The sequence below is a fragment of the Marmota flaviventris genome, chromosome 1 (assembly GCF_047511675.1).
Source record: "Marmota flaviventris isolate mMarFla1 chromosome 1, mMarFla1.hap1, whole genome shotgun sequence".
In the NCBI taxonomy this organism is placed as follows: domain Eukaryota; kingdom Metazoa; phylum Chordata; class Mammalia; order Rodentia; family Sciuridae; genus Marmota; species Marmota flaviventris.
Window position 1 is genome coordinate 207,344,402 of NC_092498.1, and position 25,260 is coordinate 207,369,661.

The 25,260-nt window shown below is 41.0% G+C and overlaps 1 protein-coding gene across 4 annotated transcripts in view; it reads right to left on the reverse strand.

Annotated features, from left to right (window-relative positions):
* Positions 1-13,790: 13,790 nt before the first annotated feature.
* The window catches only part of LOC114090187 (zinc finger protein 627-like), a 44,804-nt gene continuing 33,334 nt past the window's right edge, over positions 13,791-25,260 (reverse strand). For 2 of the 4 annotated variants that reach the window (XM_071601587.1, XM_071601569.1), the window contains exons 2-4: positions 17,279-17,405; positions 17,010-17,070; positions 13,791-16,367 (exon numbers count right to left, since the gene is read on the reverse strand). In XM_071601587.1, coding sequence (XP_071457688.1) covers positions 15,458-16,367; positions 17,010-17,070; positions 17,279-17,405 — 1,098 coding nt within the window. In that variant the 3' untranslated portion in view covers positions 13,791-15,457. Of the gene's footprint in view, positions 16,368-17,009; positions 17,071-17,278; positions 17,406-21,930; positions 22,074-25,260 lie in introns of those variants that run through there. The other 2 variants (XM_027932251.2, XM_071601575.1) reach the window with 2 other exon arrangements.

The window sequence follows — 25,260 nt, forward strand, 5'->3', positions numbered from 1 at the left end:
AGAGACAATATTCCAGGGGGAAAAAACAAACAAACATGGAGTCAGTCAAACCAAGCTGACACATCTGGTCCTCCAAGAGAAATCTGGATTGGAGGGAGAACAGCCATTCTCAACTGGAGAAATAATGAAGATCCCTTGTCCTTATTTTGTGTAAGCAAAATAAATAATCTGATGTTAACTCATCAAAAAAAAAAAATAATAACCATGGGATCATATTCAAAGTGTTCCTACCATAGAAAAGACGTATGTGAAGAAATGTGTCTGATAATTAGCTCAATTTAGCCATTTGACAATGTACACATGCTTCAAGGCCATATGTATGTATATATTAATTAATTAACTAATCAGTTATTTTTTTGTGGCACTGGAGATTGAAACCAGGAGCACTATGACTGAGTCATTCTGAGTTACAACCCCATCATGTCCCTAGGCCATTTTAAAATTTTTATTTTGAGACAGGAACTTGATATCTTCCTGACTAAGCCTCCCAGGTAGATGAGAGTACAGGCATGCTGAAAGCATCATGTTTGAAATTATAAATACATTCAATTTGTCAATTAAAAATGTATCAATATTTTCAAAATAAGATCAACTTGAAGACAAAGATGAATATAGTTTTTCAGAGACAGATATCATTCCAGCATTGATCCAAAAACACTTGTAGATCCTATGTTGAGAATAAGCTGTACCTCCAACAAAATAATAAACCATAAAGAGATTAAATAATGAAGCAGTTGATTCTCAAAAGACATGGCAATCCTTAACACACACTCCCCTAGAGACAAAGCATCAAACCACATTAAGCAGAAACATGGAAGTGAAAGGAAAATCACACATCCATAGTTATAAACCGGGATTTCAATATGCCTCCAACAGTAAATGAAAGCTCAAGGCAGCAGAATATTAGTAATGATATAGCTGAAATCAACAGCATCTTATATTAAATGGAGACATTGGACACTGTAGAACAACAACTACACAGTACACATTCTATTGTTCGCTTTCTTTTCTTTTTTTTGCAGGGATGGAGATTGAATCCAAGGCTTTGCAAATACTAGGTAAGTCTCTCTACCCCTGAGCTATAGCCCAAGCCTCAGTGCACATTTTTCTATGATCACATACAATATTCACCAACACAGACCATGTTCTGAGCTACAAGACTTTAACAAGTCTAAAGAAATGGAAAATGGGGGCTGGGGTTGTGGCTCAGAGGAAGAGCGCTTGCCTATTAGTATGAGGCACTGGGTTCGATCCTCAGCAACACATAAAGATAAAATATACACAATATCTTCAACTAAAAAATAAATATATTTTTTTAAAGAAACAAATCATACACATTTGCTCTCAGATCATACTGGAATGAAACAGGAAATCAGTAGCAGAAATGTAGCTGGAAAATCTTCAAGGATTTGCACACTACACTTTTGAATGACATATGCACCAAAAGAAACAACTCCAAAGAAATTTAAGTAATTCACAATATGTGAAAATGAACAATTTTTTTTTTTTTGTGGTGCTGGGGATTGAACCCATGGCCTTGTGCATGAGAGATAAGCACTCTACCAACTGAGCTATATCCCCAGCCCAAACAAACATCTTAATATCACTTTGGGGATAAAGAAAAAGCAGTGCATAAGGAGAAATCTAAAACAATGAATGTACATATTAGAAAAGAAGAAAGACCTCTCTACCACGCGGCCTGCGCAATGGTTTCATTAATGAGGTTCTAGGCATAAAGTTAGTTAGAAGAGATCGAAATAAAACACACAGACTCAGTTACCTTATTTCTATTGACAGGTCCGAGACGGCTCCCCTCTCTGGCTCCAACCTCTAACCGCCCAGCAGGGCAGCAAGGATTACTCAGGGCTAGCAGGAGAGAGAGAGAGTGAACACGCCAGGGAGTAGCCTTTTATTGGGGAACAAGAAATTCAGGGGATAATTCCATCCAATGAAGGTTGAGGGGGGACTGCACTCCAAGGTCAGGGTCAGTGATTGGGCCCCCGGGGTCAGTGGTCAGTCACACCCCCACACGGACGGGTTCTCTCATCAGGAAAGGGCCGGGAATATTCCGACACAGCCAGAAGCCTCAGACCCTTAACGGGAGTCGCCCAGTCACGTGTCAGGATGGCTTCCCACAGACCTCAACTCAACAGCTGAATTTCCACATCAAATGACCCTAGAAACATATCTTAAATAAAGCAGAGCAAAATAACTAGAGAAGATAGCAATGAAATTTCAAACTAGAATCCAATAGAGAAAATCAGCAAAATCAAGTAATTTTTTATAAGATCATCAAAATTGATAAGCCTTATTTAGCTAACTAAAATAAAGGAGAATACACAAATTCCTAACACCTATAATGAAAGAGATGCCATTCCCTACTAATCCGTGGACATTAAAAGGAACTTCCAAGAAAAATAAAAACTATTTTATGCCCATAAATTTAATAATTCAGAAAAAATCTACCAATTCCTAGAAAGAAACAATATATAAGAATTCACAGGGAAACATAAACAAATGATAATATATGATATACAATAATACATATGCCTATGTGACTGTATGCATATGATAATACATATGACTTATATATTAAAAATTCAAAACAAGCTGGGCACAGTGGCACATGCCTGTCATCCCCAACTTGGGAGGGTGAGGCAAGAGAATCACAAGTTCAAATCTGGCCTGAGCAATTTAGCAAGACCCTATCTCAAAATTTAAAGAAATTAAAAAAAAAAAAAAAGGCTGGGGATGTAGTTCATTGGTAGCGCACCCCTGGGATCTATTTTCAGTACCAGGAAAAAAAACAACAGTCCCAGCCCAGGTCCATGGCTGTTTCTATTCTTATTTAAACTGATTTTAAAACAATAATTTATTTCAAGAATCCTTCTTTTCTTCTTAATACCATAATTCTATCTCCTGAGTTTCAACCAAAAAAGCCCAATTTTATGTTCATGGAAGAACATTCTTAAATGCTCAAGTAAATTGGAATTTGAAATAAACAAGATTCTATGAAGAAAATTAAAAGGAAGCAGCTCAAGGAAGCAGCCTTCTTCACCACAGTTCACAAGGGAGTCCACACTCAGAATGTTCAACCCATTCCTAAGCTTAGGGACCACTCTCCCAGGGCCGATGCAGCACAGGTGCTCACTCCCAGGAGTGAGTAAGTGAGTGAGAAGCCAGAATATTGAATTCTGGGACCTCCATGCATCCTACTTTACCCTTGTTCCAATGTGGAAAGGCTCATTGATCAACAGGCTCAATTCTAACAGGTGACCTCTCACTTATCTGGAGTCAGTAGTGGGTTTGGACCCATGGAATCTTTCTGACATCAAATGTGTGGTGTTTGTTGAACACCAAACTATTCTCTGGGTGTCCTACAATTCAAGTCTAACACAAGAGTTAGCAGGAGTCCACAAGTTCAGAGATTTAAGGTTCATGAAGGGAAACAGATACAAGGTTTGTGAAGGGAAATAGATATAATAAAAGTTGTGAAGGGAAAGAGGTATAAAGTCTGAGTATGTGACAAAGTTTCTTTTAAGTTGCAAAAGGTTTGTTAAGGGCAAATTTCAAACAGTTTGTGCGTGACTAAAGAGGTTATATATAATTAGCACAATCAGTGAGAGTTATTTAAGGCCTTTTCCTTTTTTAAAAAGCAAATTCCTAATCTAGGAGGCTGAAGGCTTTGAACAGGGTCTCTGGCATAAAACATACTTATGGAAGCAGACAAGAAAAAACTGCTCTTTTCACAAACATTTGTTACATTTCAAGAGGAAGCTTTCAAAATCCTAGGACAGTTGTTTACAGTTCAAAAGATAGAGACCCATAGTTAATTAAGCTTCCAAAAAAGAGGCTGAGAGAAAACAGAAAAACTGATCCTTTCCCCAGACACAAGTAAAATATTAATGGATTGATGTAAACCAGATTCTAGTTCTCTGTGTTAAAATAGGAGTTACTAAAACATTAATTTGCTCTCACTGATCAAAATAATTTCTTATGTCTGTGAAGTTTAAAAAAAAGTCTTAAAGAAATTGTTTGTCCAACTCCAGTTAAACAATAACTATTATTTTAGAGTATTATGTGACATTCCAGATTCTGATTTTTTTTTCAAAAGTTAAAACTTGGTTAATATAAGAACATAGTGTAATTGTCATACTGTTAACTGGTTTCTTTTTATTCTAAAACTATTCATATAAAATCTTTTAAATATAAGGTTTAGGAGAACATTTTATAAAATTGGTGTTCTCTATAACTGTGTTTTATAATAAAAATAACAAATTTAGTTAAAGTTTTATTTATGTGATTTAACATTTTGTAAGTAGATAAAAATAATCTGTCATAAGTTATATAATTTTGTGTTACTCTCGACACTGAGGGATAAATACACTTTTAATAGATAATAAAGAGAGCCTGGTTTATTTAGAGGGGGACAATATGGAATGTAAAGATGCTTTGCCACTTTCCCACAAAGGAGAGTCACAGGCTCTCTTAACTCGTTTGATTCATTTTTCAGATGTAATATTATATCATGTGTTAACTGATTCGAAGACTCAAAAAATGAAATAGAAAAACTTTATAAAAAAATATTTAAGAAAGTAATTAAGTTAGTTTCAGAAATAAAACACCCTGGTCTGGGGCTCTAGCTCAGTGGTAGAATACTTGCCTGACGCATGTAAGGCACTGGGTTTGATCCTCAGCACTCCAAAAAAATTAATTAATTAATTAATTAAAGGTGTCCATTTACAACTAAAAATGAAAAAGAAAAAAAAAGAAAGGAAGGAAGGAAACATCTTACCTAAGATTTGTCAAGAGGCTTCCTCACCTTAGTTGAGACCTTTTTCCACATTAAGATAACCACTAAAGTTTATTTAAAGTTAAATTCAACCCTGCTGGGCGCAGCGGCACACACCTGTAATCCTAGCACCTTGGAAGGCTGAGGGAGGAGTCAAAGCAACAGATGAGGCACTAAGCAACTCAGGGAGACCCTGTCTGTAAATAAAATACAAATAGGGCTGGAGATGTGGCTCAGTGGTTGAGTGCCCCAATGCCTCCCCCCCAAAAAAGTTAAAAAAAAATAAATTTTTGTTATAAATATTGCTATAATCTTAAAATAAACAGGAAACATAGCTAAATAAATATTTGGGATTATTAAAAAATCATGTTTATTGGCTCATAGCGATTGACCATTCTAAATATGTTTTGACTCTTATTAAATTTCTTTTTTTTTTTTTTTTAAAGAGTGAGAGAGGGGGGAGAGAGAGAGAGAGAGAGAATTTTTAATATTTTTATTTTTTAGTTATCAGCGGACACAACATCTTTGTTTGTATGTGGTGCTGAGGATGGAACCCAGGCCGCACGCATGCCAGGCGAGCGTGCTACCGCTTGAGCCACATCCCCAGCCCTTAAATTTCATTTTGTATTTTCCTTGTAAATTGTGTAACTGTTGTCTGTTAGTGCTGCAGAAGTATAAAAGGCCTTTCCTTTGTATATTTGGGCAAATTAATTATAGGATACTTAATTCATCCCCGAAACTTACAGATTACAGCTGATGTTTTACATATTCTCGATGATTTTCAAAAGCTACTGAGAGATTTTAACTGGTTAAGGCCTAGCTTACATTTATCTACTGCAGATTTGAGCCCTTTATTTGACATATGATAGGAGATTCCCTCTCTGGCCTCTCCTCAGCAGCTTACTGCAGAAACAAAGGCTTCATTATTGAAGGTTGAAACTGCCATCAAAACTGCACAAGAGCCTCTACAGTTGTTGATGTTTCCTACTTCTCATACCCGCGCAGGGGCCATATGGCAGTCTTCAGAAGTTACGTGACGGCTTCCGTCTTGCTTACTCTCCTCCCAAATCTTTAACTCCATTTCATAATTTTGTTTAACACAGAAACATTCCCAATCACCAGGCACACAACAGCCACGAGGTCATTACAGACCCTCAATCTCAGTCACGGCTCTCTACACTCTGAGTTACATATATCATCACAATAAATCCACAGATCATCTGAAATAGGCTCATGATCAAGAGTCAACAACTCCTTTTATCCCCAAAACTCCTTTTACCCCCCAAACTCTGTGCCAGAATCTGAGGTAAAGAAAAATAAACAAAGGTGTTCTTTCCTTCAGTCTGCCATTCACAAAATTTTGCAGTTGGTAAAATTGCATTCTGACTAGATCAGTTTCCTGGAGGCTCAAGCAAATAACTGAAAATGTCGAATTTTACCCAAAGACTGTAATTCTGTAAATGGCAATGATTTTTTTTTTTTTAAACCATCTCACAACACATTCTGGAGATATATCCCAGGGCAAAGAAACACAGTCTCATTTTACTAAGATGATGTACCCTTCTCTCTCACTTTTTTGGTACTGAGGATTGAACCCAGAGCCACATACCGCCCTTTTTAAATATATTTTATTTAGAGACAGGGTCTTGCTCAGTTGCTGAGGCTGGCTTTGAACTTGTGATCCTCTTGCCTCCACTCCCCAGCTGCTGGGATTACAGGTGAGAGCCATGGCACCCTGCCCGCTTCCAACACACAACTTCCAAATTCCTACTTTTCTTTTCTCCCTGGGGTGCTGGGGACAGAACTCAAGGTTTGTGCATGCCAAGTCAAGTGTTCTACTACTGACCAACATCTCCAGCCTAAATTCCACTTTTTTTTAAATCTCAAAAATGGTTAGTTCAAGAGATTAAACTTTCCTTACATTTTTCTCCTTCCTCCAGGCCCCTCTACTTTCACTCACCCTCACTCCAGTTCCCTTTATTGTCACCCCAAGAACAGGCTCACCTCAGGGTAAAACGTTCTAGATCCAAGAGCTGATGTTGTAGTCTGTATCACCACCTTCTCAAACCCCGATTTTTGTGATCCAGTCAGACAGATTTCAGACAGGTGGCTCAGAGTCACAGACAGGAGTACATTATAACGGCCAGGAAGGGGGAAGGAGGACGCTCTCAAGGGAGAGCCGGTCTTCTCAGAGAGGAGACACAGCTTGCCTCTCCCACTCCAGTTTTATTGGCGGGGGAGGGGGGGGTGTCTCAGAAAAGTTTTGAGAGTTCTCCCAAGGTCCACATCTTGACTTTTGACTGACAGCAGAATGACATCAGATTTTCAAGTCCCCACTGCCATGACAACTCTAGGTCACTTTGGCCCATGCTGATTGGCTCTCATTGGAACCGGTTCTTACAAATTTTATGGTTGGGGAAATTATCCGAATTTTCTCAGAGTTGCAGGACTGATTGGTGTAAGGGTCACAAAAGTCACCCCCTTCAGGGTAACTTGTGTTCCTCTTATGAGCATTTCCCCTGCAGATAACAGGTACTTCCTTGAGGAAAGTAACACATCCTGTCAACCTAAGCCAGGCATCGCTCACATCTCTCTGACCCCTGACATTTTCTTTTTTTTTTTTTAAATATATATATTTTTGGTATATGGACTTTTATTTTATTCATTTATTTATATGTGATGCTGAGAATCGAACCCAGTGCCTCACACATGCTAGGCAAGTGCTAGCTAAGCTACCTGCACAAGAACCAAAGAAAACTGAGACCAACTTCTATTTTATCTTTGGGAGCTCATGAGGTGTCACTAGTGCATTTCCTTGATGGAGACAAGGTCCTCTTTGTAAGAAAGACTTTACTACTCTTTGGCTAATGGAAACTGTTTACCCATTTTCCCCAATGGTGGCAAATCTCCCTGTGCTTTTAGAGCTGAGTGGGTGGGACCCAGGTACACGCAGAAAAACGAGTTGCAGGGGCTGGGGTTTTAGCTCAGTTGGTAGGGTGCTTGCCTCCCATGCACAAGGTCCTGGGTTTAATTCCTAGCATCACACACAAAAAAAATTTGCATTATATAATGATGGCTTAGAGGACTGTTGGTGCAGTTTGAACAAGTACACTGATTGTTACAACAGGAATCTACAACTTTACTGCAGGGAAAGAAGCTACCAGTGGTATTTAACACTATGTGAATGAAAGCAGATTTTGGGGGGGTGCGGGGAGAGGGTGGTGCTGGGGATTGAACCCAGGGCCTTGTGCATGGGAGGCAAGCACCCTACCACCTGAGCTATATTCCCCAGCCCTGAAGGCAGATTTTGAAGATTCACATCTGGGTATTCAAAGTGGTTGAAACTTTACCCAGGTACATTATTAGTTCACCAGGTCAAAGCCAAAGGCTAAAAAGTCCATGGGGGTGGTATGATGAGGAGGTGAGCTTTAATTCTTGGGTTTGGATAGGTGTCATTAGCCATCAAAGGTAGCTTTAGATTCAGGTTAGTCTCATTTGCCCAAATACCCTCTAGTCTTGGTTTGGTGTGTCCCCCCAGAGTGAGCTAATGATGGCAAGCCCAATGTTAGGAAGGAAGACTGTTCCCTCTGATCACCCCTCCAGTTGACCTGTGAAGAGAATTCTCCTGCCCCGAGTTTGAAAGTAGAACAGAGGAGCGCATTTATGAGTATGTGCTGCCCTCTAGTGGCTCCTCTTGGTATATGTGTTACTTTACAGCAGCTCCAGCAGGCAGCCCCAGGGGAGGAGTAAGAGGACAGGAAAGGCCAAGAGAAAGCCAACCCTCAGCCAGGGGTGGGTTCCTCAGGGAACAGAATAATCCCCACAGCCAAAAGGGCAAGTCCCACTAGGGCAGAAAGGAGCAAGGTTCCTGGTAAGTGGTACATAGAGGAGCAGCTTAAACCGGACCCTGCTTCTTCTGAAAAGGACCCATAATCTCCCGGAAGCTCACAAGAACACGCATCCTTTTTCTCTTTTCCTGGTGGCAAGTGGTCCTGGGCTGTAAAACCCCAGGAGGGGCAGGTTTTATCCTTGGAAAGTGGGCCCATCATGTCTGTCCCTGGAATCTGACAACCCTCGGGTGCTTAGGACCTGGCAGGAGTCCTCCCATTTAGGGAGTAACAGGTTGGTGTGGGAGTCGCTTTTCCAGGTCTTTACAGAAGGAAGTCAGCCAGGTGTGGTGGCACACCCCTGTAATCCCAGCCAATCAGGAGGCAGAAGCAGGAGGATGGCAAGTTTGAGGCCAGCCTCGCAACTTAGTGTTAGGTCGGTGGAAGTAGCCAGACGCTGTCCTATATCACCAAAAAGGCCGGAATGTTAGGTCGGTGGCAGCGACTTGGTGGCGACTTAGTGGCAACTTAGAACAAAGCAGCCCACGCTGCTTTGAACATCAATCAGATGCCGGCGGAAATGCCTGTCAATCAGCCAGATCTCCTGACTAACACCTGTCAATCAGCAGGACCCCCTGGCCAATCCTGGAGTTCAGCCAACTTCCCTGACCAACTCCAAGGGGGCAAGGGACCCTAGAGACACCTTTTCCTGTCCTGAGCCCTTCCCTTCCTGCTGTAAACCCCATAAAAGTCCAGTCCGGTCGAGCTTCCACTCGGTTTCTCCTCAGACCCTTCCCCTGTCCCCTCTGTGGGTCTGATTGAGTTCCGCCCGGGAGTGATATCTCAATAAAGTCTGTTCAGCGGCCCTTTTAAATCTGCCTCCTTTGGTCGCTGCCTGCCTCGTCTGATCTGACACTCAGGATCTCTTTCAAAAACTCAGAGCAGCTCCAAATTAAGTCCCTCAGAGTGAGTGACTGTTTGAAACAGCCTCACAGGATAGATGGTGACACTTTCTTTGCTGTTCTCAGTCACTGTCACCCGCCTGCTCACTGAAGGTGCACATAGACTGTTACACTACTGGGTCTTAGTGCAGGGGTTCTGAGGTTTTCTAAGACCCTGGGATCTCTTGTGTTTTGTGTGCTAATGAGATGACGGTTGTCTGGGACTCCTGGGTAGCCTCAGGGTTGGGAACTTGTGGTAGTAGAAAGAACAAGGCAGCTTAGAGGGAAGTTTTAAAAATAATCACTTTTACTTGTGATTGACGAGGGTTGGAATGTGGAATGCCACTCACCAGAGCTCTAGGCAGGGAGGAAGATTACAATCTAGTTAAATATGAAGGTCCAAAGAGCTAATCAGCCATGGGAACACTGGAAACTCCCCAGTGATGAGGAAGGAGAACATCTGGGCTGTTGGAACAGAGGGGTTGAGATGCTTGAGGCTGGACCCAGCAGACAGATCAACGCTGCGGTCACCTGCCCCCACACCTCGCCCTATGCACCTCTTGCAATTGGTTGTTCCTGGGTTGTACCTTTAATTCTAAATTGGTGGGTCACAGAAGTTGAGGTGGAAAACTATGTCACCATTATCCCCATGACCAAGTCACTATCCCAAGAGGAGACCAGAGGATAGGCAAAACCAAGCAGGATCATTAGCTCAGTACAAGACAAGTGGTGGCAAATGACCTTATAGTGGTCACAGCCAATAGGCATAATCAAATTCGTAAGGGATTTTAACAGGATCTTGCAACCATTTGGTAAAATTAAAACTTTTCTTGTATTTTTGACATTTATAAGGTTTTAGTTCAGTGTGTATTTTTACATGTGGGCCAACTGAAAACACATTTTGCATCTCTTTTTTCTTTAACTGGGAAATGAAAATAGGGGCACTTTACCACTAAGCTACATCCCTAGTCCTTTTTATTTTGAGACAGTGTCTTGCACCCAGTTTTTGAGGCAGGACTCAAACTTGTACTCTTCTTGCCTCAGCCTCCTGGGTAGCAGGTATTTTAGACATGCACCACTGTGCCCAGCTAAAAAATTGTAATATGAAAACTTGTTTGATCGATCATAAGTGTCCATATTTAAGAGGTAAAATGTGATGTTTTCATGCATATAGACTTCAGATCTGTTAAATCTGCGGTAACTATATCTCCTCAAACCTTTTGTTCTTTGTAGAAAGAACATTCAAAACCCCTTTTCTAGATTTAAAAAAAATATATACATATCATAATCTACAGTCACCCAACTGTACTAGAGAACACTTGTTCAGGTGGTGGACATTAGGGTGTCATTGTACAGAAAATGAGGGCCCCTGTGCTTGAGGCAGATGAAAGAGACAGAGTCGTACACAAGATCACCACCGTGAGGTGGGAAACCCAGCAGAAGGGATCCTCAAGATGGTGGTACAATGAAGACACAGGAGAGATCATGAGGAATCAGTGGCCTATCAGGAGGAGTCACACACTGGTATCACAGCCACAGTGACTGGCTATCTCCTCCCCATAGGTGAATACCAACCTGGAAAACCCATGGGAGAGAAAATGGTGCATCACATTAGAGTAAAAGGTGAGGTGAGAAACTACGAATGTTATCATCATCTCCTAGAACCAGGCCACAAGACGGGCACATGTTGTGACAAGAGGTAGCAGACAGCCCCACAGTGATCACACTCACATCCCATGATCATGAGGAGGAGGAGTGGCGCTCATGTGAAGAATATTATCTGGTTAACCAGGTTAAAAAGCGGATGGAGCAATGATGGAAAACAGGTCGGCCACCATGCAAGGGTGATGACAACACAGAACAGAATCTCAGAGACGGTCCCCAGCAGAGCACGCCAGTAGGTACAGCAGGAAGAGAGCTGAAGTAGTTGCTTTAAGAAGGATGGGAAACCTGAGGACAAATTCAGACATGGTGCTATAGTTCTGACCCTAAATGGCTGCTGTATCTGGTGAGATAAGGAAGAAAATGAAGGGACAGAAGTGAAAATTCAAAGGCAATTTAAGAGCTCTGTACTATTAAACCACTTGCTGAACTTTCCTAGGTCACTGTCCTCGTCTATAAAGCATACAAAATAGTTCTTTCATTGTCATGAAGGGAGGAAAAGGGCAATAAATAAGGAAAGAACTGTGTATAATCCAATGAGGTTCAAAAGCTCCAAGTTGGAAACCTTGTGGAATCAAACCTGACTCTGAAGTCTATCAGAGAACAAGACACAAACATTTAAATGACTAACTTGAGCTACATAACTGAGCAGAGCTACTGAACCCTTGGCCCTGGAACAAGGCCTGCCCATACTCATAACCCCTGTAGTCTCAGAAGGGTACTGTCCCAAGTATAACCCAAAGGAAGGGTCACCTGATGCACAGAATCACCTGCAATATGAAGAAGACTGTTGCTGACACGAGGAAGAAATACCCCCCTTCAGAAGAGCACATTTATGAGCTGCACAGAAAGTCTTTTGACCACATCCCCTACTCAGTCTCTGAAGATGACTCATGCACAAGTGCTGAGCAAATATTACACAGCACATGAATGCACCGAGCTCTAATCTGCCTCTCCAGGTTATAAGGGAAACCAATATGGCAATTACGGAAGTGAGAAACACCTGGACCAGGGTCTCTGAAGGTTAGCACCAGTGACATATGGAGCTGAATGATCCTTTCAGGTGGGCACGCACACCATTTAGCAGCATCCTTGGCATTAACTCACTAGATAAATTCCCTTAATCTCCAAATGTAATGAGAACAAGAAATGTTTAGAGAATTACTGTGGAGTGAGAATCACCAAGTTAGAAGCTAAAACGGGCACCTAAGCTGGGTAAAGACAAGGGGTGGGGGTAGGAGGAGAAGAAACCAAAGACTTCCTCAGAGAGCCTCCCACACTGGAAGATTCTGGCTTTTTCTCCCTTCTCTGCAATGCTGCACCCCAACACCAGACACTGAATAGCTCCTGTTCCCCCTCTTCCTGGACTGCATTTCCAAGAAAGAGCCAGTTAGAGAAGGCCTAGGCGGCTCCCTGCTTGATGCTTTCATGGTGCATGCCCACGCTGTGCAGGAACCAGACCAAGGGGTACTTTGAACTAAAGCTCTGTCCTGTGTCTGCTGTGTCCTTCCCCATAGGACATTCTGATGGGCCTCTGCAGGAGGCCAAATTGGATTGGGGTGCCTTCAATCTCCACTCCCTTTCCCAGCCCATAACAAAGGCTTCCTGCAGCATCTCTGCACAGAAAGGCCTTGGCTTGAGGAGCTCCCTGCAGTCTCACGTGGTCAAGGTGGGGTCGGAGGGAGGACAGGAGCTGGGGGAGCCAAGAGTGTGAAGTCAGGCCTTTGCCTTGCAGTAAAGGCAGTTGGCAGGCTTTCCAGAAGGGGACAATTTAGATCTGGTTATGAAAGAGTGGTTTCTCTTAAATGTTGGTGCTCAGTGTCTTCTGGTCAAGTTGGAGGAAGTTCCAGTTCTCATGAGTGACCCAGGCACCTCCTATTACACTGTTTTGTGCTCCAGGCCAAGCTCTTTGGGTCTGTCATGGCAGAGGCAGCACTAAAGGTGTCCAAAAGAGCTTCAGAGTCTTTCACCCATTTTCTCAATGACAGCAGCACATGGTTTCCTTCTATCCACATTTATTTTCTCATTAAATGGTCACTTGGTTTGATAGTTTTCCATCTCTAAGACAAAAAACTAAAATAAACAACTGGAAGGAGGGAAAGTTTAGTTTGGCTCAGTTTCAGGGAAGTCAGTCCTGACATTTGGCTCTGTCATTTCAGCCCCTGATAACAGAACACAGCATGGCAGGGAGTTTCTCACCTCATGGTGGCTCAAAACCAAAAAGTAAGGAAGAGGCTTGTGTTCCAACATCTCCCACATCTCAGATGTCCAGTTTCTCCAAGGAGGCCCCACCTCTTAAGAGAACTGCCACCTCCAAATAGAACCACTAGCTTGTGTTGGGTGTGGTGGTGCACACCTGTAATTCCAATGGTTCAGAGGCTGAGGCTGGAGGATCACAAGTTCAAAGTCAGCCTCAGCAACTTAGGGGGAGGCACTAAGCAACTTAGTGAGATCCTGTCTCTAGATTAAAAAAAAGGGGGGTGGGGGCTGGAGATGTTACTCAGTGTTAAGTTAAGCACCTCTGGGTTCAATCTGTGGTACCAAAAAAAAAAGAACTAAAAACGTTAATTTTGGTAGTCAATAATTACAAATTTATTCTTTCTCTTTTCTGCTAAATAATTCTAATCCATCTCTGAGCAAACAGATGACTTTGTCAACAAGGAGGTCAAATGCAATGAAATGTGAAATAAAGCAGCATACAGATATTAGAAAAAAAGGTAAGAAACAATATCTATTTTTGGTGGTCTTTGATTTCTTCTGATTTTTGTTTCTTTCTTGGTACTGGTAAAAATATCTTACACACCAATTATGATTTGTAGTCCAAATCTAACTAACTGAATTTGCAAAGCCTTTCAGCTAAGAATTATTTTTACAGAACATCTGTAATTAGTGTGACAGAAATTCTTAACTTTTAATTCCCAGTTAACTGAATTATTATTCCATCTATAAAGAATTTTCTTGTTTTTATTAGATCTGTATCCCAAAATATATATTATCACTACATTTTGAATTTTGTGAAAATACAAAATCAAAAAGTTTTTGTGAAAATACAAAATCAAAAGAAAATGTTAATCTATAAGAAAGTGTTTCTAAAAAAACATAGAACCCCAGTACCAAAAAAACAAAAACAAAAAAACTCTAAAACCACCTTACTTTTCAGTAGCCTTTTAACCACAATTATTTAAAAATTGCATAAAAGTTAGGCCTATGGCACATTTGAAACACAGTTTAATTCACCTATGGATCCACAACATGGTTCAAGTTCAAAGGACAAAAACTCATTTGACTGAAAGACAACTACATATATAAACTCTCATGCTATTGCCTAAATGAAACTTGCAGAGATATGTTTCTCAACATTTATTTTTAAGAATATAAATTAGAAATCTAGACTGTAGAGATCTACTTTCAGAATGAGCCACTTATGAACACAATATATTTATAAGTTTTAGTATGTTTCCTACAGTGAATTCTCTAGAGAATGCTAAACAAATTATATCAAGCTCTTCATATTAATTACATTTATAGGGTTCCACTACCTGAGAAATTTTCACAGGACGTTGAAATTATTAAAACTGAAAAGATCTTGTATTTTTCAGAGTTTGATCCTGTGTATATGTAGGCCAACTTAATCTTTTTGCATTTCTCTTCTATTCTAGGCTTCTCTCCATACTGTATCTATGTACATATATATATATATATATATAGAACCAAGATAACTAGAGGCATTCCCACATGATTTACATTAATACAAGTTCTCTGCAATGTGCATTCTAAAGTCTGCTAGAAAGCTTATGTAATAACAAAGTCTTCCCACGTACTTTATTCAGGGTTATTCTCCAGCGTGAGTTCCTCCATGTCTGTGAAAGGAAATGGAACGACTGCCTGCCTTCCCACAATGCGTCCACACACAAGGTTTCTCTCAAACATGGATTTCATTCATGGGTTTCAATATAATGGAAAGAATGCAAGCCTTTTCCACATTGCTTACATGTATAGTGTTTGTCTCCTGTGTGAATTCTTTCATGTATTCCAAGATAATGGAAGAACTAATAGTGTTTCCACACTCATTTTATATACACATAGAGTTTATCTCTATTTTGTGTTCTTTATGTCTAAGAACATGACTGCAGTGACTGTATTTTCCCCTACGTTGTTTATACACATAGGGTTTCTCATCAGGGTGTCTTTTTGTTTGTGAAAGGAAATGAAATATCTACGATTTCCCACTCTCCTTACATATAGGGTTTTGCTCCAACATGAATTCTTTCATGCTTTTTAAGGGAACTGTAATAACCAAAGGCAGTTCCACATTTTTTACACATATACCGTTTCTCTCCAGTGTGAGCTTTTTCATGTATTCGAATGTAACTGGAAGAATTAAAGGTTTTCCCACATTCCTTACATACATAGGGTTTCTCACCAGTGTGAGTTCTTTCATGTATTTTAAGGGTACTTGAATCACTCAAGGCCTTCCCACACTGCCTACATATATAGGGTTTCTCTCCACTGTGAGTTCTTTCATGCCTGTAAAAGGACCTAGTATGGGTGAAAGCCTTCCCACAATCCTTACATACATAGGGTTTCTCTCCAGTGTGAGTTCTTTCATGTATTGTAAGGGAACTTGAATCACTTAAGGCTTTCCCACATTGCTTACATATGTAAGGTTTCTCTCCAGTGTGAGTTCTTTCATGTCTGTGAACAGACCTGGAACGAGTAAAGGCTTTCCCACAATCCTTGCATACATAGGGTTTCTCTCCAGTGTGAATTCTTTCATGTATTTGAAGGGAACTGGGAAGACTGAAGACTCTTCCACATTGTCTACATTCATGATATCTGCCCTCAATGTGAGTTCCTTCAAATTCCTCAAAGAACTGGGGAGAACTGAAGGCTTTTCCACATTCATTATATTTATATGGGATCTCCCCATACTCTGGATAATCATATGGTTTCTGTTCAATGTGAGCTCTGAGGGGCACATTTATAGATGAATGACCAACGAGGACTTCTCCACACACCGGGCTTTCACTTGATTTTACTCCAGGAGGAATTATCTTGTTTTCAAGACAATCAGGTTTACAGCTGACGCTTTCTCCACACTGATTACTTTCTTTATGTTCACAGCATCTCCCTTCCTCTTGACTTCTGGAAGAAATGAGAAGCACATTACTAAGATTTTCCTTCTTCATGACTTACCAGAAGCACTCTTTTATGCCCTGTAAGAATTTTTTAATATGAATGGACTGAATGCTCTACTGGATGGTTTGAACACCGATATTATCAAAGTAGTTGTATTATTATGGAGTATCTTAATACTGTTTTCAAGAAAAGTGTTTTGGCAAACACAATGTCTATATCACCTTTAAATGCAATCAAGTATTCCTTATGGAAAATCCTGTGGATCAAAAATGTTTGGATCTTCAAATATTTTCATGTACATAGTAAGATATCTTGAGGATGGCTCATAATGGAACACAAAGTTCACTTTTGTATCACAGCACCTAAACAGCCTTAAGGTAATTTCACATGATATGTTTAAATAATTTTAGGCATGTTATAAAGCTTGTGCACAATGAACCCCCAAGAACATGTCACATCAGGCATCATGTTGGAACATTTTGGATTTTAAATTTCCAGATTACAGACCTCAATGCATGTTGGGAGAAAATTCTGTGAGACAAAATCAATTTGAAGCTGGGCTTATTAGTATCATTTGCTTGTTTTTAAAACTTCTTGTCATTCCCAGATTCCTGAGGGACATTGATTTCTCCTTTCGGTGCTCATTACCTTATTTCTCTTCTGGGATTCTGGTGCACATCTTCAGTGGTCTGATCTCCTCTTTCTTTTTCTAAAATATAGACCCAGAAAAATCAGTATCCATTTTTTAAACACTGATGAACAATTATTTGATTCTAGCTAGGTTGATAGCATAATTTGACCAAACCTATATATTCACCCAAATGTTCTTTTTCATATTCCATATAATGGAGCAGAACTAATGAGCAAGAAAACACTTGTTCTGTGAATGACTAAGGAGGGAACAGTGTCACACTTACTTATAGAGGCCAGATTCTTGAAGGTATCCCACATCACATCTCTGTAGAGCTGCTTCTGGGAAGGATCCAACAAAGTCCACTCTCCCAGGGTGAAGGTCACAACAACATCCTCAAAGGTCACTGAATCCTAAAAAAACATCCCATATTATTTCCAAGAGGAAGGGTAAGACTTCATACTGGAGATTGCAGTTCACTTCATAAAGAGTTGACATGAGGCTGAGTTCATTCCATGTTTGGTTACCACACTCTTCTTCTCCATCCACAGTCACATCCTCACTCAACAATTCTGAGGCTGACCTACAACTATGTGTTAACAGCAGAACAGGAACACACATTAGCCTCCCGGTTCACCCCAACTTCTTTGGTAAACCTGATCTGTACCTCTCATAACAAAGTCCTACCACTTGGTGTGCACAAGAGAGTTAACACAAGCTTTCCCAAGACTGCAAGTTCTTAGAAATGCTTAAGAATAAAGTCCAACCTTTATCAGTATCTAGGAATTGCTACTACTATCAATCTCAACAGTGCAACTGTAAAGAGGGTTTAAGTGTACCCAAACAGTATATGCCAATGATCTTAGAATGGGGTATGTATCACCAACACACATCAGTAAAATTGAATAATTCCCCAAACACACCTTTGACAAGACGTCAAAAACTACTTTCCCCACTAGTAGGTGTAATAAATGCTTAAAATGTATAATGATTAAAATCATTGGAACTAGAAAGTGATAGTTTGCCTAATATAGATAAAAGCCTTTTAAACTATGCTATTCAGCACCCTTTACTACTTTTTAACGTTTAGGGGGGTAGTACTATGTACTGAACACACAGGAACTCTACCACTAACCAACATCACCATCCCTTTCTTCAAATTTTTTTGGGGGACAAGATCTTGCTAAGGTACCAAGGATGTCTTCCAACTTATAATCAATCCCCTTGCCTCAGCCTCCAAAGCAACTGGGCTTAGAGACGTGCACAACCAGTCCCAGCAGGACACTAGGCTTATTATGTAGTGAGCCAGTTTTTTGTTTGTGTGTCCATTAAATACTGTTTTCCTTACTTAAAATGTAATTGCATAATGTTTTTCAGGGTACAATACAATGATCTTAACTATAGTCAACAGAATGTAATTACAATTAAGTGTTCTAAAACAAAACACTAGATATATAAAGTAATATATCTGTCAAAGATCTCAATTTAGCCACTTGACAAGGTATACATGTTTGAAAGCATTGTTTCAAATTATAATTGTACGCAATCTTTTTTCAATAAAAAAGTGTAAATATTTGAAAAATAAGATCAATATAAAGACATGACTAAACAAATTTATCTAGAATGATACACCATTCTAGCATTGATATAAGAAACCATCTAGAAGATATAGAGACTAATTAAGCTGTATCTGATAACAAAATAATAAAGAACAAGGGATTAAATGTAAAGCAGTCCATTGTCCAAGAAAACACAACAATCTTTAATATGTATTCCCCTAAAAAATGCATCAAGGGGCTGGGGATGTGGCTCAAGTGGTAGCACGCTCGCCTGGCATGTGTGCGGCCCGGGTTCGATCCTCAACACCACATACAAACAAAGATGTTGTGTCCGCCGAAAACTAAAAAATAAATATTAAAAAAAAAAATGCATCAAACAACAATGAGACAAAAGCATGGAACTGAAAGGAAAATCATAGATCAACCATGTCTTGAGATTCAACACAAACATGTCTGGAGAGTTCAACAGTAATTGACAAATTAAGAAGACAGAAAATTACTAATGGTATATTTGAAATCAACAGCATGATTTCTGTAGTCACTGGATATGGCAGAATGCTTTATCTAATAATGGCCAAGCACACATTCTTTTCATTATTTTTTCCAGTGCTAGGGATCAAACCCAAGTGCCGCGACTCCGGAGAGGAGCAATGGGAGATTGGAAGAAATAAGAGTCAACACTGGCAGATCTTGAAGATAAAACAGCTGGGGTCGGACTGAGCACTGTTCTCTGATGGAAAAGCAGGTCTAAAGAATTACAGCAGCAATCTTTATTATATGTCTCTAAATTAGATTAAAGACTACGCAAGCATTATTCTTTGTATTCATGAAAGTTACAGAGTTAGCCACAGTATGCAGCTATTTCCTCAGTTACATTCTTCAGTTGCAAATGTGCAATGTTAGGAGCATTGTGCAGCTCTCAAGAAAGTCCATTGTTTAAAGTTACTAATTCAACGGCAGATTCAGGAATTTTATAAACAATTCCCATGCTCATCAATTTTATCACTTGTATGAAATCTATCAATTCCTAGAAAGAAGCAATCTACAAAAACTCTCACAGAAAGCCAGGCATGGTGGCGCAAGCCTGTAATCCCAGTAGCTTGGGAGGCTGACACAGGAGGATCGTGAGTTCAAAGGGAATCTCCGAGGCACTAAGCAACTCAGTGAGACCCTGTCTCTAAATAAAATACAAAATAGGGATGAGGATGTGCCCCTGAATTCAATCCCCAGTACAAAACAAAAACAAAAAACATCAATGTAAATAAGACTATATGTAGTCAAGAAATTAAAACAATAATAGGAAGGACCAGGCTCACATGGTCTCACTGCTTTGTTTTGACTAATATTTAATGAAAATCATCTACAATCTTTTCCCAGTAATAGAAGCAGAGGTAATACTTAATAATCTATGCCATGATGTTCATATTGCCATATCAAAACTAGAGATGTTAGAAAAGAAAAACAAAACCCACAAACATCTCTTATAAATAAAGATGAAAAAATCCTCACCGAATATCAATTACATCCTTCAATTCATAAGCAGAATTATATGCCAAAACTAAGTGGGATCTATTATAAACATAAAAGAACTTAAAAATCCATTAATGTAATCAGCCACCTCAAAAACCTAAACGACAAAATTCCAAAAATCAATAGATGAAGAGAAACAAAGGGCAAGAAATAATAATAAAAGGTCTAGAGCTGGGATTGGACATGCTTGCCTCTAATCACAGCTACCCAAGAAGCTGGGGCAAGTTCAAGGCCATACTGAATAACTAAGCCTGTCTCAAAATGAAATTTAAAAACAAAGGCTGGAGTCAGGTGTGGCGGAGCACGCCTGAAATCCCAGCTATTTGGGAGGCTGATGCAGGAGGATCAAGAAGCCAGCCTGAGCAACTCTGTGAGACCTTGCTGCAAAATAAAAAAGGTTTGGGGATGCAGCTCAGTGCTAAAGCAACTGTCTAGAATACACAAGGCCCAGGTTCAATTCTGTTATGTCATTAGAAAGAATTCAGACATTGCCTAATATGGACTCATGATAAATAAGGAAAGACACTCCTATTGCCCAGGAACTTTCAAGGATTTTAGATGTCTGTATCAGAATGTGGGACAAAAACAAAATTATTTTTTATTCTACACACCCAAATAAACTCTCAAATTCATAAATATCTTTCTCCAAGGCTTCTTTCCATCAGACTGCCCCACATAGACTTTCTCAATCAGCACGAATTACATTCTGATTAGACCAACTCTCTGGATGCAAAAGCAAACACCTGAAGATGATAAATTTTACCCAAACATTATAATCATGGTAAACGGTGGCGATTAAAGAATCCCTATCTCATATTTCCTTGTTGTGTTGGAAAAACAGTGCAAAGAGACACTGTTCTCATTACACCAAAATGATGTCCTTTACCATTTTTGAATCTACAAGGACAAAACACACTTTCCAAAAATCCCACTTTTTGCCTCAAAAAATGATTAATTGAAATGATCAGTAGAAACAAAACAGTTAACTGAAATTTCCTTATATTTCTCTTCTTCTTCAAGACCTCTGAACTTTGAGTCAGCCTGAACCAGAACACAATCCCTACATTACTGTCATCCTAAGAAGGGGCTGACCTCAGGAGCATACGCTCTCACATCTAGGATCTGATGTTGCCACCCTCCACACCCCGACCTCTCCTCCATTGCCTAGTCCTTCAGATGCTTCCAGACCTCAACAGTTGAGGCTTTCCTCCTATTGCAACACTCCTTTCAAATGATGGCATGTCCTACCTCAACCAGCATTTTATTTTTAAAAAAGAATGTCTAGAGACAGTCCAGGGAAAATAACGATTACATCACAGAGGGCAACACCCTTCACTCCCACCAACCAATGTGCATGTGGATCCTCCTTACCAATGAGTTTGGCAATCTTTGTCAGCCCCAAGAAGCACGGGGCTGAGGGGACAGGTCGCGTTATTTGAGACCCTGCTTCCCAAGCATTTAGAAGATGTGAGGAAAGCAGGACTACCTTGAGGAGAAAGGAGGTTCTGGGGACACCACATACAAATCCTTCCAAACTCGAACCCCACATACGAGTGGGAGTCTCCCCGTGACCTTCCCACGGTCACCGCAGCGTACGGGGAGACGCGGGGCTGCGGACGCCGAGCTGCTCGGACAAGACTCCAGGCCTCAGCGGCGGTGAGTGGACGGGATGAGACGCCGCCGTCCCTAGGCGGCCCAGCCCCACCGCGCTGGCTGGAGGGGAAGGAGCAGAGCAGGCCGCTGCAGACTCGGGGCGGCGGCCGGGAGGCCTGGGTCACCCCAGCTGCCTCCGGTCGTTTCCAAGGAGACCCTGCTCCCCTCCGGCAGACACCCGCCCTACAACACTCACCATTTTGTGATGGGCGGCTCCCACGTCCTCCCTAAGCAGCCCACCCGGCCGGAATCTGCGGACGTAACGGAGCCGCAGCCGTTCCAGGACCCGGGGCCTCCTCCGACTCCTAACCCAAGATACCGACTATGGCGGCTCCAGAAAGTAAGATCGCGAGAAGTATGGGTCGCCGCCTCTCCCAAACCGTGCTTCTGATTGGACAGTTCACAAAACCCCGCCCACACGACTCTGATCGACTAGTGGACCCGCCCCTGAGGACCCGCCCCTGAGCCCTGAGTGACAAGAGAAGGATCCACTACCTGGCTGAATCCCAAATGATGGACTCAAGCCACAGCCCTTCCCAGCCCGCGGTTCTCCCAAGGCCTGGTCCTTACCTACCCTAAGGGAGTCTTGCATTTAAGCAGAACTTGATCCTGGCTATTCAGAAGTGGCACTGACTTTACTCTGGGCTCTTCCTCTACCCTCTGGAAATGGGGTAACAAGTGCGTGCGCTCAGGCAGCTTCAGAGTGTCCCATGGGGACACCGTCACCTCAGAGAAGGAAGTCAACTCAGACTAATGCAGGACGCACACTGTCCGAGCTCAGAAGTTTGGGATGAGGCAGTTACCATCGTGGCCAAGGTGGTGTGTCATGCCTTTTCTGACAATCCATCCATTTTCATCCAAGAAAATAAAAACATGTTAACAAAGGATTTATTCAGTTATTCTTTATTCATTTCATGAAGTAGCTGGAGTTCTATGGTAGTATTTTACAAAGGAATCAAGCTGGAAGAAAAGCAAATATTTGAATTGGTTCAAAAGGGCAGCCCGCCTCTTTCAGGCTCAGAAGGGAAACTGCACATTCAGAAGGTGAAACATATGCCCAAGCTTGAGGTCCAGAATGAAGGCAGAAATGGAGCCCAAGAATGGATCAGTCCCTGGTGCTGAGGCACACCTAAGAATTTCATCTGGTAGTTCACTATACCCTTCTGTCCCTTCATCGCCGTGGGGAAACTCTTCTTCCTTCAAAGACTTAATATTCACTAGAGGGACACCCTTACCTGGAGTCACCTTAACATTCAGATCTCAAGAAATCAGATCTCTTTAAAGTTCACAAATAATTTCTCCAGGAGGATACTAAAGTGTCTTTCTCTAAACCTGACCTTCCCACATTTCCTTCATGTACACAAGTTATACATAGATTCCAGTAAATGTATGCATACCCAAACCTAAATACTGTCTAGAAAACAGCCCCAAGGAAACCAGAGGAACAACCTCAGAAAGAACAAAAGCCCCAAATTCCATCTGCATGTGGGTCTTCTGCTTTTCAGGCTCTGCCACCTCTCACTGTCATCCTTCCCATTGCAGTTGTTCTCACCAGCTAGAGATCACCTACAGGAAGGGGCTGCTTCCCATTAAGCACCCTGGGGAAGTTCACTGCCCTCTGGGGAAGTTCACTGCCCTCTTTTTCCAGGCTCAAGACCAGCCTCAGCTTAGAAGCACTGGCCTCTTCTCCCCACTGCAGGTTATTCACCAGCTTCACTTCAACATTAATGAGTTAAATGAGAAAGAGATGCCAAATGCAATTTTGTGAATAGGAAACATTCTGTCTTGACTATTTATAGACTAGAAAAATCCTGAGACATTCTGGCTTTCAAAAGCAGGAATTATGATTCCTTTGAGAACGAAAAGATGCTATCAAGTGATTGTTTTCATGTGAACAATCCTATATGGAAAATGCTAATGGATGTAAACTCTCCCCTTTATCGTCTGCTTCAGAGGACCCCTAATGATCACAGTTATGGTTGTCCCCAGGTACTCTGTGCCTAGGTGTTAACATGTTCTGTTTACTCTTTCACAATTGTCTCTTTATTTCATCTTTACCACTATGGATCCATCCAGTCATTTTTAGAATAAATCCTAGGCATTTTAGAATACTTCTCCCATTCAAAAACTCAAAGAGACCCAAAGATGAATCCCCTGGGTCTCTCTCACATGCTTCCTCATAAATGACTCTTTTGAAACGGTCTTACAGAATAGATGGTGGTATTCTGAGTGAGTAGTAGGGACATTTTCTTTGCTGCTATTCTCCATAACCTTTCACCACATGATCACTGAAGACACACACTATTGGGTCTTAGTCTGGAGATTCTGACCCACAGACTTCTAAGTCTCTTGGAATCTCTGGAATGAAAAGACTGTTGTTTTTTTTTGTGTGTGTGTGCTGATAAGATCACTGGTACTGGAGACTTCTATGTAGTTTCAGGATTGGGAATGGTCTGGTACCCAGAAAAACCAAGTTATGCTTAAAGGGTAGACTTAAAAAATTATTTTCAGGGCTGGGGTTGAGGTTCAACAGTAGAACGCTCGCCTCGCACATGCGAGAGCCTGGGTTTGATCCTCAGCACCACATAAAAAATAAATAAGTGAAATAAGGGTATTGTGTCCAACTACAACTAAAAAATATTTTTTAAAAATTACTTTCATTTGTAATTGACAAAAGGATGGTAAAGTTGAACTTAGCCCCTGGAGCTCTGGGCAAAGGTGTAGGGTTAGAGATGGGTTAGAGATGGAGAAAATTATGAAGGTCCAATGAGCTAATCAATCATGTAAATCAATTAGAAACATACATAAAAATCCCTGAAATGGGGCATGGGGTAAACCTAGGTTGTTTAATACACAGAGGTGCTGACAGGCTGGAACCTCCAGACTGGAAATGAAAAATCTACACAGTGTCTGCCAACAGGAATCTTCTCATATTGCTCATGCTTAAAGCCAACTGACTGGTAGAAACACTGTGTTAAACTGGCAGTGTGTATTCTAGCTGATGGATGCCTCCCCTGCAACCCAGCAATCACCTCCTTGATGCAGAACTAAAATAACTAATAAAGATGATCTGCTAAGGATATGCATTAGATGTTAATGAAAACGCCATATGGGAATCAACTCAAATATCCATGAATGTTCCCCCAATAGAATATCAGACCACTTATGCAGAAATGAGATTTTCAACTGTGCTGAGAAAAAAAAAAAACAAAAAACTTTTCAAATGGCTTTCATAGTCTCATGATACTGTGCTCCCACCTGTCTGCCTTGATGTCTTAGAACCCCCTCAGCTCCTTCCAACTGGGCTCAGTAAACACATCATCATCTCCACATGTGCCATGCTTCTTCTTCTTTTTTTTTTTTTTTAATATTTATTTTTCAGTTCTCGGCGGACACAACGTCTTTTCTTTGTATGTGGTGCTGAGGATCGAACCCGGGCCGCACGCATGCCAGGTGAGCGTGCTACCGCTTGAGCCACATCCCCAGCCCCATGTGCCATGCTTCTGTCTCATACTTTTGTACTTGC